We start from the raw sequence: 14,654 nt of genomic DNA, 5'->3' as shown, positions 1-14,654 counted from the left end.
ATAATATATCAGCAGACAAATTTCGATATTTATCTTCTAATTACTTCTGTAATAATTCAATACTTAATTATTATAATGTTTTTAATAATTTGTTTCTCGGCTGTTACGTATCAGGAAATTAATGGAATCGTGTCAAATTTAATCTCCCGAATTTGTTTGCAAATCTCGACGTTTGAGACTCCCTTAACTCCCCAAAAAAGAAGTCAAGAAGTGGAAAATTTCGTGAATATGTATATGCGTGCGGTGAGTGTGTGGATTGTGTGTTGGCATCTATTTCTTTTAATATTTCAGGATGAAATCAAGATTAATAAACGAAATTTGGCACGGTAACTTGTTTAAAAGTGACATCGATGCTATTAAATTTAAGTGGTTGAAGTTTGAGGGGATGAGGGAATAAAGGGAGTCATGTATCATGTTTTGGGTGGAGTCGGAATTAATGAAAATTTTAATCGTTATTGCCTTTCAATGTTTTTTTAAAAAATAAAGTCTTTTTTTGTATTATAATTTATAATAAAATTCGTTAAAATAGCCGTTAAGATGTCAGCCATGAGATCCGGGTAAAAATCTGTACGGTCGAAAATTCCAGAAATTTTTCATGAATGGTTCTTCTCTAATGCATATTTACATCTTCATGGCATGTGTGGTATTTTCATTGATTGATTTTTACAAACTACACTTTCCACGAATTACTTCATCAAAGGCTGCATTGAAGTCATATTTATATTAATAAACACAAGTTAGTTTGCTTATTTTAAATGTCATGGGGCACATAACCACTACATCACTCATTATTTTCAATATTTTTGCACCAGAGTATATAAACGCAATAACAAAATTGGTTTCATATTTTCTTCAAACTGCAATCAAGGAGTTTACATTATTACGTATAGAATTAATTTCACATAAACTTTACTCAACATTTAAATATTTTATGCTTGAAATTAGTCGCGTCTTTCCTTCTCAGTCAGGATAAAATAAGTGAAAATATCAGTAAATAATTTTAAAATCGAAAAATATTTTAGCATCTATAAGAAACAGTTCGCAAATAAACGAATTATATACATTTTAAATAAGCAAAGTTACGTTTGTTTATGTAAATATGATTTCAATTCGTCAGTTTACGAGTTAACGCTCGAGCTTAATCAGTCATTTATTGAAATTTTAATTACAGTTTTTCTAATAGTATCGACAAATACAAAAAGTAATAAAAATTATAAAAAATATTATTTAGTAATTACAGTAAATTCATTCAAACATTAATTGTTGATCCTTCGTTTCTTGAAAGCAGAAGTACAATTTAAATTTTGAATTATACTTAAAGTAATTGGAATAATAAACATTGCATGAAAAGTAGTTAATAGAGCGATAAGGAAAATTATCTTAAAGAATAAAACAATACTATAAAAAGGCTGAAAAGCTAATATTAGTATTCCTAGAATTGTCGACATCGATCCTTGAATAATTGGAAATCCAACATCATAAATGCATTTTCTGATTCTTTCGTGTGAGTCTTTATTTTTAGCACTTATAAACGAGAAAGAAATGTGTATCGGATAATTAATAGAAAATCCTATACACAAGATAAATGTACATAAGGCAGGTATGTCTAATTTAGCATTCCATAAACACATATATCCCAAAGTTTCGAATATAATGCAGAATACAATCACCGCAACGCAAATCACGCTTTTAACATCAGGAATAAAGAGAAAAAAGATAATACAAATCAAAGCCGAAGCTACTATGGCTGTTTGAAATGTAGCGTATTTGATGAGAAGCCTTTGTTCCATTAAATAAAACTGAGTATTATGAACTTTAACCGGTATCGGCGATTTACTTGCAATGGCATAACTATCTTTCATGATATTAATAATAATATTGTCATCAGTAACATCTTTCGTTAGTAATAAAATACGAGATGCTATAATTTTTGTAAAGTTTTTGTCAAATGCTATGTCCAAAGTAAATTCTTTTGCTGGCTTTAGCTTTAAAAAAACATTTCTTAAACCATTTGTAAAATCTTGTTCTTTAGACAAATTATATGGGGATAATAAAATTTTTCCTACGAGACTACTCTGAAATTCTTCATAGTACTTCAACCACGACACTCTGATTGATATATCTGCGATATGTGGATGATTTTCAAATTTTTTACACAATTCATCAATTGACTTTTGAATTTTAGGATCAGCATAATTTAATGGTTCATCGAAAATTAAATGAATCGGAAAATTATAACGGCTGAAATATTTAAAGTTTGCATTCCAAAATGTAGAAAATTCAGAATTATCCTTAAATGCCTCTTTGTAATCATTACCTTCTTGAATGTAATCTAATCCCCAAATCGATAATGCAAAGTTACAGAAAAATATACAAAAAAGTATAAATTTTATATATTTTTTTTCTAGCATATTACTGATATAATCTCTAAATTTAGCCATGATGAAGTTTTCTTTCTTGTGATCATTCCTTGAATCTTCAGTTCTGGAATCTGCATAATTAAAAATTAAATCGTGTAAATAAATAGCAATTAAAATAAATTCCGGCCCTATTATATGAATGAATTAAAATAATTTTTGTATTTTTTTTAAAAAACTATTTACCGTTTAAAGGCTGGTCAAATTTCTGGTTAATTAAATTATGTCATTTGTAATATGTTACTCTTTACGACTTATTCATTACATTTTTGTATAAACTGTTTTAATTCCATTCATATTCATGAAATTATTTTATGTTTCCAAAATGGGAACGTTGTCATTGTCCATGTATTAAAAATATATGCTTTTATTAGGCTTTATAAAAAAAATTATTGCACAATTAAAAATGGTATAAAACAAAATTTTAATTATTTTGGCTACTTTTTATAAAAGATTACAGCAAATTTTTTGGTATCATAAGCAATTGAGCATTGTGTATGAAGATGTTTTTCACATTTTTGGCATTGAATTCAAGTGTTTTACTACACACTTCCTTGCATCTTCCTTGTGTTACAAGACATAAGATATGGTTTATGTCACCAAAGCGAATGTCTCGAGTAGTTGGGGCAGTGGGCGAACCAGACGAATCTTATCTAATCTTTTCGTCTTACTGGTTTTAGGAGTCGCGGAGGCTTTTTCGCGACTCCCAGTACGATTTTCGGCGGCAAAGAGGAACTACAGATGCCCCCGCGGATCCCAAGGCACATATTAGAAACCTACTCACTGAAAATGTATTCGGGCTTAGCCTGGATTTTAAAAATACTTTCATCACAGCATGATGGCTACTGATTTTGCAGAGGCTAAGTGAAAACGGATGCCCTGAAAACCTCTTCAATCTTGTTAAAGACTACCTTAGGGCCCTCATTAGAATTGGGCAGCAGTTTTTCTCGAACAAGCGGGGTATCTACACAGGGTCTATCTGTGGTCTCTTGTTCTGGATTATTATCTTAGACAACTTTCTTCGTCTTGATTTTGGTCATCAGTGCCGAATTTTTGTCTATGCTGATGACGCTTTTCTTGTCTTTAACGCTAACTCTAGACGGATGATCGAAAATGCTGCCAGTGATATTTTGACGAGAGTTAATGAATGGGTCATCAACAATAAACTAATATTCAACGCAACTAAGACGAAGAGTATTGTGTTTTCTATCTCCAGATCGACAAGTCTCTACAAGCGTGTATCATGTGTTCGCTTCGAAAACACCGCCATCAAAATATAATCCAAGTACGTCTATGATCGAAGATCATGCAAAGAAATTACATTTCTTTGCATGATCTTCGATCATAGACGTACTTGGAAGAGTCACATTGCCCACATCACAAATAGGACTAACCCATTTTCAATAACCTTTTATGTGTTGCCAGGAACAGCTGGGGACTTGCGCACGAGGCTATGGATGTCATATATGATTGTGTGTTTGTGCCTAAATTATGCATCTGCTGTGTGGGGTGAGGCGGCATTCCACTCCCACAATCACAGTAAGCTCAGAACGGTAGTGTAGGTTCTGGTCATGCACAGAAGTGCAAAGCGTTGCACATGATCAGAACCTACACTACCGTTTCGAACGCTGTGCTTCCCGTTTTATCAGGGAAACTTCCTATTCTGCAGCTGATTCAATATGGCACTGGCAGGTTTCTCCTCACCCGAGGTAAATGTATTACCATCACGGACTACTCGCTCGATACTCTTTTTATGAGGTTAGTAGATCCTTTACTGAATTACTGCACACTGCTTTTAGAAGAGGGCTTACATCTTGTGATTGTACATCTATTATCGAGGTATACACGGACGGGTCAAAAACTAAACAAGGCACCGCCAGCGCTTACGTGGTATATATAGCAATGAAGAAACGTACCATGACGTCTTTCTGTTGCACTCGGAGTGCTCGGTGTTTCAGGCGGAGATGATCGCTGTTTTCAAAGCGGTTAACTTTTGCAAAACAAACTTTTCCAGCTGTGGCATTTCTGTCTTCACGGACAACTATGCTACTGTTCAGGTGTTGACAAATAAAGACAGCTTTTACCCTATCTCAAGGGATAATCTTCATTTCAGCTGATCAATCCAGCAACAAGTACAACATCAATTGGATCAGTGGACACTCTGGCACTCCGGGTAACGAACGTGTCGACGCACCGGTTCGTGTGGCAACATGGCATTAACCTATCGTACATCCATCTTCCAACTTCCAGAATTAAACTACTTTTTATTGCATCATTGCATCACAGAGTGACAAAGGGAATGGAATCGTTTACCGCAGCAACATATCTCCCGTCAATTTATCCCAGACATTGCAAGACGCCTTACATGGAAGTGGTTTCATTCACAACACCAGATCTCGCAGATGCTAACTGAACATGGACGATTTAATGTATACGTGAACCGTTTTCATCATAGTGATACGAATTGCTGCCCCATCTGCGATGTGCAAGATGGAGTGAGACATTACCTTCTGTCCTGCCCAATGTTGGAAGATATCAGGCGCACGCTTAAACTGCGAATGGAAGAGGACAACCACAACTGGCCATGCGAACTTGAATTACAATATCCAGCAAAAGGTACTTTGATCTTTTTAACATCATGACCAAACTTTACATCAATACGACTCTAATGGTGTTTAGACTTTTAATTTTACGTGATTGTGCTGCTGGTGTTTCAGTTTTTCTTCACGTGTTCGAGTGTGTAGTGAAAGTTTGGTGTCCGGCATTGCACAGAGCCTGTGGGTCGGCATTGGCCCATTTTTGTATATTCGCGATATTTTGCTTTGTTTTTATTTAATAATTCTTTGATGTCGGTCTTTTTACGTTCGGCATGTATCGACTATGTAAACCATGTAACATTCACCCGACTGTGTCCAGCGGTGTCGGGTGAATAAAGATAGTTTGTTTGTCGGTCTGTCTTCAACAGTGATATTGCAATTTTACGACAGAAAGAAATATGTGAAATCAATATGTCTTTAAGAAATTTTTGTAATGTTTCCAAGTTTATAAATATGTGAAATCTTTTCATTAAGATGACGTTGGTAGAACCTAAATGCTGCAACGTCAGTCATATTCAAGGCATTAACAAAGTGGACACCACCATTTAAAAAAAAATCTGAAACGGATTTCACGCAGATTATTTTCCCATTTGAATGATAGTCGTATGAGACTCTTTTTGTTTTTTTCATTTCTTTAGTGGAAGAAAGTGGACATTTTGAAGTACGCTTCTCTCGGATTGTACCACTGGCTCGGAATTTCTTGTCTGAAAGTTCATGGCTAGCGAAAAAATTGTCAAAGAAAACAACGCATGATTCTGGAACGTAATGGAATATTTTTAACACCGCTTTTTTTCCACAATAAATTTTCATATTGTATGGATATTCGTCAACTCTACATAACATCCAAACTTTGAATCCAAACCTGACAGGTTTGTTTCTAATAAACATTTTAGATGAATAGTGCACATGATAAAGTACCATTTCTTCATCAATACCCAAATATTGATGGAAGATGCCAAATTGTTGAAACTGAGAGTTTAAAATTTCCTAGAGGACTTTGGCGACTTTCGAATGACCCAAGTTTTGGTTGTCAACAATATGGAACTGCAAAACCGCTCTCGGCTCATAATTTTGCCAAAACTCGGAGCTGAAAGATCCTTGGCAGTTGATCAGTAGTCATTTCCAGTGAGCAAAGAATGGTATCCATTAACGAGAAACAATCTCAAAAACTGCCTAATTTCTTGCCCAGATCCCCAAAATTTGGATTATTCTTGTCACGCGATGCATACAGACATGTTTTCTCCCGTATTTTATTGATAATTTGAGGGGTAAAAAAAAATCAGTTCAAATATATCAGATTTTAATTTGATTGTGTTCTTGCTCTACTTTATCTAATAAATGCGATATCTTCAGATTTTCTCCATTTAGGCAAATTACTATGTTTCTGTATAGCAGCAGATTCTAAACGTTTTTTACCATCACTCTAAATAGGACGAGATTTGATGACATGTTATTACATCCGAACTTTTGCTGTAAGGACAATGCCAACGTTTCCCTTTTGGGAACAAAACTAAACTTTTAAAACTTAGTGCATGATAATGTTATCTATTTTTTCTAAACAGGGTTTTATAATGTGTACTTTATTGATTGTAAATTATCAAAATAATTTCATAAGATATAAATATTCATGAAATAATAATAAAAATAATATTACATACGTGAACTTGTATTAACTAATAATTTTAAGTTAATCGTACCTTCAATATGACGAAAAGTAAAGCAATGTAATCGTTTCTGCTCTCTGAATCCACTTAGAACCATGCAACTCCCAAAAAACGTCATTAAGTAAATATAGGTGAAGCAAATACAGACACCGGCAAACAGATTAAATAAAGAGATACCGGGAAATGGAGAAGTCATTCCAATGACAAAAGCGAAAAGATTCGTAATGGAAGTAACAGTTACAGATATGGCTGCTTCGGAATATGTTTTCTGTATTCGTTCCTCTACAGAATCCTCCGGATTAGTTTTTCTCCAAGCTGCTATAAATACAAATGCATCGTCGATTTCCATAGCTAGAAATATAATGACTTGAATTTAATATTAATTTCTTTAACTTTTTATATTAATTTAAATTAATGTGAAGATTACGAACTAATATTGAAAAATGCTTAAATAATAAACCATTATTCACTATCAAGTTTTATCAGTGTCAAAATATGCTACGAAACATACGTTTATGACAAATATACTGCACGGTAGAATCAAAAATAAATCGAACTTTTAATATGAATTTTACTACGTGTATAGTATAAGTATTTATAAAGACCACTTTCAATATACATTTCTGTTGGTGTCCATACAACTTTTAGTGTAGACCATGAAGCTTTTGTGATGATTTTAAAGATCCGCAGCTTCCCCATTCCACTTTTATTAGTCGTTCCAGATTAATAAATATGTGATCAGAAAGGGCAAACCAAGACTTACTCCAACCTGATGATGCCATCCTTACTATCTTTCCCCTAAAGTAAGAGAGAACATGAAAAAAGATTTTTATGGTGCATTTAAAAGTTGCAGGTTTAAGAAACCCAGGACTTCTTCGTCAAGTGGGATGAATACAAACAGAAAAAGATCTCGATATCTAAAAGTTATCTTCTGGTTAGTAAAAGAATGAGATAGTTGCTTGAATTCTGTGGGAATTATGTTTAGTTTCTGTCGAATAAAGCTTCTTGTTTCAAAAGTGTTTCATAAGTGGCAAACTGGAATTGCTGTTTCGTTAATAGTTTAACAAGTACTGTACACTCGTGTAAAGTGAGCACCATAACTTGAAGATTTATGAAGAACGTTTGTCGACTTTTATAACGAAATGCATTAGAAAATGTATGTAATATTCAAATTAAGTATACAACAACGCCAAATTTTGCCTAGCGATTAAATTTTGAAATTTTTTTTCAAAAATCTAAACTGCATACTTAAGACAGTATTAATATCAAATTTGATTGAGATTTGCCTGACAGGGCAAATCTTTTTACAGAGTGCTCTAAACACATACTCTTTAATTATAATCGCCCGGTATATGACAATTTTGACCTGTCTAAATAATATTTTTGACCTGAGAGTATGTCCAAAACAATAGAAGGGATATGAATAATATTACACTAAGTTATTACTTTTAAAGTAGTACGATATTTGCATCATTTGAAATTAAATTTCAAAGAGATATCAGATATCTACTACGTTAATACTCAATGTGGTTATCTACATATTATACACAAATGTTATTTTTATAAATTATGTAAAAAGTAAGAATTAGTAAATTAAAAAATATATATACTTACGAATGTCAACAAACCTACCTAAGATAGCGAACATTATGGCAAAATTTACATCTAAAGAATTAATTCCACAAAAAAGTATCAATCCAAATCCACTTAGTATGGCTAATAATGCTGAAATGCAGGCTGACAAACCAAGCCAAGGTTTGCTCGTTATCCAATCATTTGTCATGCAAATAATGAAAGAAAATGTTGCTACAATCATAAAAACAATAGGAGATAAAGGACGCAATACACTAGAATATTCCTTTATTTCATCTTCTAATGATTCAAAATTTATAAATGCTAAATTTAAATGCCGAAATTCTAATTGTCTTAAGATTTTGTTTAAAGTTTTTCTCCATTCAGAAATATCTTTTAGTTTTGATGAATCTGACGTGTCAAATGTATAGAAAAATGTGAATGCTTGCGCTTTTTGAAGGTATCCTTTGGAATCTACTGTTACACCACCTATTGACATAGCATGTGGTTTATAAAAAAATGTTACTTTGTCTATATCAAAAGGATATTTTATTTTATATTTGCCAGAGATTATATCTCGTGCATGTGGTATTAGCTCAATTATTTCATTCTGAAAACATTTTCCACGTTGTTTTCCACACAATGTTGAATAATTCGCTATTTTCCCATTTCTTTGAACACTAATATTTTTTATAACATTATCAAAATAAACGACTTCATGAATGATATCATTTTCAAATATATTTCGATCTTCTTTAGTATATAATATAATTATACACTCATTCTTTGTACTCGCAACTCTGGGAATATAAATAAATTCTGAAGTATTCATCGGAAATAAACGTTCAACTAAATTCAAAATTTCTATGGCTCTTCCATTTGTTGCAGTGAAAAATTTGTGGACATCTCTAGTAACTTTATGTTTTAAAAATCCCAGTGATAAAATTGCAGTTAAAACGAGTGGTCCAAAAAAGAATAAGAAATAGTGTCTTACAATTAATCTGCCCAGGAGTGAAAATTGATGAGATAATTTTTCATGAATGTAAAGATGCCTGAATTTTTTATTCATTTCTGTAAAAGAATAAAAATTTAGTTACATAAAAAACTTATCTTTACAAACGTTTATCTAAGAATTATAAGCTTTAAAAATTAAGTTTCTTCATTATAATATTATAGCTTTCCTAGAGAGGCTTACGTTATTTATCTAAAATCATTGTATACGTTATAAAGTTTACTCTGAATAGATTGGACAACTTCTATGAATATTATGTACAGTTAGATGCGTCAAATTTTGGACAGAAACAATGTAGACATGTTCCATTTGTTTTGTAGGGGATAGATATACAGGGCACACTAAAGTAAGGTGAAGAGATTTTATATGAATTATGTATGCATACAGCTTTACAGCTCACCTTACAGGAACCACGATTTCAGCTGCAGGCTCCCCTGTAATTCACGTTATATCATTTCCTTTACCTTCCTTTCGCCTATCCTGTACACTCATTCCTTCTACAAAACAAATGGAATAGGAATATACCCATATCTTTTCACTGTTTAAAATTTATGCATATAACTGCACTTCGAATTAAAATTACTTTTGTTCATAATGAAGAGGTGCAGTAATTTATATTGTTAACACATCTCATATATTCATTTTCTGAAATAAGCTTAATATGCTAATTTTTAAAATAATTTGTAGTTTAGTTCATAATAAAATATGAAAATTTAACAATTATAAAAATTATATTCCATTTATTTAGAATATGTATTGAAAGACAGAAACAAAAGAGATATTAAAAGGCAAATTTACTTCACTTATTTGGGACACCCCACCATTGGGGCCATTGTCAGGATAGCATACGCAGCAAAGAGGAGTACGCGTTAATGGGCCGATGTTAAAATCCAAATCACAAGAGTTAGTTACAGAGATGAGTCACACGTATTTCAAATTTATACATGGTGGTTATAACAATAGAAAACCAGACATGAAATAAAATTTAAGAGGGCCCAGGGTGAAAAATCAGTGATGACACTTCGAGAGGCGAAGAGTGGAAATCAACTGTGTTGCCTGCAGCCGATCAAGTCTATAATGCAGATTAAACAGAGCTGTTTTACCGACCACCTCAGATGGTTTCATGGGTTACAAACATGAGGTATTGACAAGTTAAAAAAGCAATAGATCGCATTACCACATTGTGCTACTGTAACCTGTCAGGAAGTGATAAACGTAATTTATTAGTCATTAGAAAGTACGCTATGTCTTGGTGCTTTAAAGACTTTAGAATGGACTGTTTACCAGTTGAGTATTAAGCCAACAAGAATGCATGAATGACTTTCAATATTTTTCTGAAAAGGCTTATGAGTTGGGATGAAGAACTGAAGGAAAAGTCAAGAACAGTTCTTCTACTCCTTGGATAACTTTGTTGCTCATCCTCGCGTAAAATGTTTGAAAAACATTCTTCTGGTGTTTCTTCCGTCTAGTACCACGTCTTTGATGCAACGTTGGATATCTGAACCTTAAAAATTTGAAAACATTGTTTCGCGGAAGGCTGATTCGATACAACCTTCATTAATCAAGGTCGTTAATTAACTTTATAATTTATATTACAGCAATATAGATAATACAATAATTCGTATTTTGAACGACATAGATTTGTGATGACATTGACTTGATTAATTTACAACAAATATTATTTGCCATATAAATTCAAACTAAATATTTATTATTGCAAGGGTGGGTTACGCGTGTTTTAATCTCAAGGGTAAATGCACTTTAATTTACAGAATTATTTTCCACACGTGGCAGAAATCAAAACCTTCGGAATAAAGTTCCAGATAAGTTAACCGGCGAATTTCTAGTGATTAAAATTTATTCTGTAGATAGAGAAAAAATAAGATGGCCGACCAGCTTTGATTTCGTTGTGGATAACATTTATTTAGACTATTTAAGCGGTATATTCTTTAGATTAGTGACAAACTCAAATTTATTACTAAGTTTATACGGTAACTCATGCAACCGGTCCTAAATAATAAATAAATGAAATAATCTATACAGATAAATATCATGTCTGTTATTTCATATTTATCAGAAAATACTTTAACATATTGCCTGAGTAGAGTTGAATTATTTTATATCTACAGATCGACCTACAGATATCTTACAGATTGAACTCTCCAGTTGAGACTATGCCGTAAAGAAGTGCCTATTACGGTAAATGTATTGTTACCTGTTGTCGAATCTCAAGTTTTGTCATTATCACTCACACAAAAAATAACCATTCCAATAGCCATTACCAAAGTAAGTCTATTGCTGACAAGGAGACAGTCAGACCTTGTCCTCTATTATCTTCTGTCTCCTTGTGAGTAAAAATACAGAATAAATCTGCGGCTGATGACAAACATGTCACATACCTTGCAAGGAAAAATGGTTCTAGATATTTATAAACACAAATTAAAGAACATTTAGTTGTGGGAGTGTATAATTAAATCTGTTCTCTACAGCATTAATTCACAAGTGATCGTAAACAAGTTTCTCCTATTTTACTGATATTGAATTGTGTAAAAAGTGGGTTTCATTTCTAATACCTATATCAATTGTCCATCAGATATGTTCGACTTTTTATCCTTGACCAGCCAAAAGTTAAAAATTAATATAAACAAAGAAAGTTAAAGTTGACTAAAAGATGTTTTGCTAAGCTTTCCACTACTGATAAAAACGTCTCTATTAATTATAGAATTGATTTAAAATTTAAAGATTGTTGCAAAACTCTAAAATACTGTAACATATCTATTGTAATTATGTGCTATTTTATATTAAGTCATTTTATTAACCAGTAATGTACATCAATAATAATGCATGCAAATTTTAATTTAATTAATTATTATTTATTTCAACAATAAATATGTAGTCTAATTCTCATAGAAAAACCTTCTTCACATAAAAATAAAAATAATTAATCCGAATTAAATAAAAGAAGACTACTCAATAAAGCTAATTGCATTAAAAAAATTTTCAGATACAATTATTTACGAAAGTCTTATTTTTCTGATAGCCTATAAAGTAAAAAAAATCTTTAGAGTATTTAATACACTTATTTTATTAAACTACACTTAATTGTCGCAAAGAATTTCGGTTTCATTGTTTTGTAATTGCTTATATATAAGAAACCAGAAAGTTTATAGAAAAAATTCAATTGTTGTTGAAAAAAAACAAATAAATCAGAAATTAATTAATTATTTAATACTAAAGATGTTTGAATAGTTTAGATTTTAAATTTAGAAAATTTACAAAAAATTCTCAAAACAGACAATACATAAAAAGTGTCTTCAAATGCCATCCCTTTTACGCTAATTCCTGATGTGCGTGAAAGAGACGAAGTTTGAGAACATTTTTAATGTATAATCTCTTTTGAGAATTGTGAAAAAATTTTGTAAGTTTAAACTTATTTGTCCCGGCAAATCTTTTATTAAATTTTAAATTTTTACATTAAAATTTTAAAATAAGACTTCTATTAAAAACTTACTTTCAGAGAGAGTCTTACTCTAGTCATCCGAATTAAATGTTCGAAAATTTAGATAAACATTTACCATAGTTTTAATATAAATATTCATTTATCAATGTGACCTATTAATGTGTAGAAGTGTTTATATTATACAGTGTACTTTAGATTATAATTATAATTAAGAAATGAAATAGAGTAAATAATTGTAGTTTTATCAATAATAAAACTAATAACATGAAAAAATTAACAATATTTTATTAAAAATAAAATAAGAAAATCTGAGTGAATCTTAAGCTTTATTCAAAAGTGCAGTCTGGGAATTCATTTATACCTTACATGTAATTTCACACAAACCCAAGATTATTTACATTTTTAAACAATGATTAAAAACTCGCATGTAATTATTTAGTGTAAATTCTTTCTATTATTAAAGAGGGGAAAGAGCCTTTTTCTTCAGTAAGATTGGTATGTACAAAAGTAAAGTGATATTTTAAGTCATAAGTTCATATTTTAAAGTAAACGTAAGCCAAAAAATAGCTCACGTTTACTTTAAAATTGCATAAAAACTTTAACAAAATTCAGTAATTCTAGTTTATTTTTTTGAGTAGTCATCGAATTATTCGATTGGCAAAAGATATTATTTTATTAATTGTTTTATCTAACACTTCAATTCATTGTAAATTATTTATTATCTTTTAATAAAGTGTTCATTTGTATTGAATAAAAATCCGCATGCCGGTTTTAATGCTGGTATTCCGGTATTGAAAGTGTTCTCAACCGAGATTTCTGTATTGATAAAACTGTTCAGTATTGCAATACCCACCCTACGCAAGGACAAATAAAGATGAATTGTTATAGATGTTCTTTTTGAGAATTCGTCTCAAATCACATGACTAAGAGCATTACAAACTTTAACTAACCTATTAACAACGTTAAAAATTTCAAAAAGTGTTTGCCTTTCATTCGAGAAAACTAACATTTGGCATTGTTGACAAAGAAAAAATAAACGACTTTTCAAGTTACTGTATAGTTTCTTTACATGATGAAGCTATCATAAGTGGAAAAAATATTGTATAAAGTATTGTTATTGCTGTCATCAATTGGTCTATAATATTAAAACATCAATATTTACTTAGCCCTCGCTATCATTTTAAATCCGTTTAGATAAAATATTCGGATATGATTCGGAAAAAGATAAAAGTACAAAATTTACATTAATTTAAATAATGAAATATGTAAATGAAATTGAAGAATATATCTAAAATTTAAAGCAAATTAATGCAAACAAAAAGTATTTGCATTAATTTTAAAGATTTGTTGTCATAGTTAAATTAGATGTTTTCATATGAATACCTAAAAAGTAAATAAACCTTAAAATAAATTATAAAATACATATAAACAATGTTTTATACATCTTACACAGGGTATCCCATTTAAAATCGGCTCAAATGAGATGATGAAACATTAGTAATGTAAATTTTATAGGAGATATTTAAAAAGTGTATGGAACCAATCACCGAACTATATGCAAACTGGAAAGCACTCACATTAAGACCCTTGACATAAGTATTTTACTTAAGATCAGTCAGAATATGATTATAATGCACCTCCATGTACGATGATTATTCGTACACAAAGGTGCATAAATAAATAAAGACACCACTTTTAACACTTTTCGCAAGTTTCTGTACGTTTAAATAATGTTAAAATAACTTGTGTACAGGTGCGTTTTACCAAAATTCATTTCTATCGTTTTCAGCGATGGAACCGATTTTACGTGTGACACCCAGTTGCCTAGCGAGGGTGGGCAGGGGGCATGAAGGTAATAGTAACTATTCGTAATATATTATAGATATTTTAAGGTAGGTACTACGTTCTATTATTATTTGTATTATATTCTTA

The 14,654-nt window shown here is 31.2% G+C and overlaps 1 protein-coding gene across 1 annotated transcript; it reads right to left on the bottom strand.

Moving 5' to 3' along the window:
• Positions 1-1,256: 1,256 nt before the first annotated feature.
• On the bottom strand, positions 1,257-9,315 carry LOC136985513 (patched domain-containing protein 3-like). Its single transcript, XM_067282803.1, has 3 exons — positions 8,311-9,315; positions 6,712-7,029; positions 1,257-2,491 (listed from the first exon to the last, which is right to left on the bottom strand). Exons 1-3 carry the CDS (start codon positions 9,080-9,082, stop codon positions 1,257-1,259), a joined length of 2,325 nt encoding a protein of 774 aa, XP_067138904.1. The 5' UTR covers positions 9,083-9,315.
• Positions 9,316-14,654: the final 5,339 nt, after the last annotated feature.

Source organism: Centruroides vittatus, unplaced genomic scaffold, assembly GCF_030686945.1.
Source record: "Centruroides vittatus isolate TY-2023 unplaced genomic scaffold, ASM3068694v2 contig_971, whole genome shotgun sequence".
Lineage (NCBI taxonomy): Eukaryota > Metazoa > Arthropoda > Arachnida > Scorpiones > Buthidae > Centruroides > Centruroides vittatus.
The sequence above is the reverse complement of the archived record's forward strand: the minus strand, read 5'-3'. Positions and strand labels throughout refer to the sequence as shown.

Coding starts and splice junctions, on each gene's coding strand:
- LOC136985513 (XM_067282803.1), bottom strand. CDS start 9,082: ATGAATACTTCAGAATTTATTTATATTCCCAGAGTTGCGAGTACAAAG. Junction 7,030..8,310: donor CATAATGTTCGCTATCTTAG/GTAGGTTTGTTG, acceptor TTATATTTCTAG/CTATGGAAATCGACGATGCA. Junction 2,492..6,711: donor TACTTTTCGTCATATTGAAG/GTACGATTAACT, acceptor TTAATTATGCAG/ATTCCAGAACTGAAGATTCA.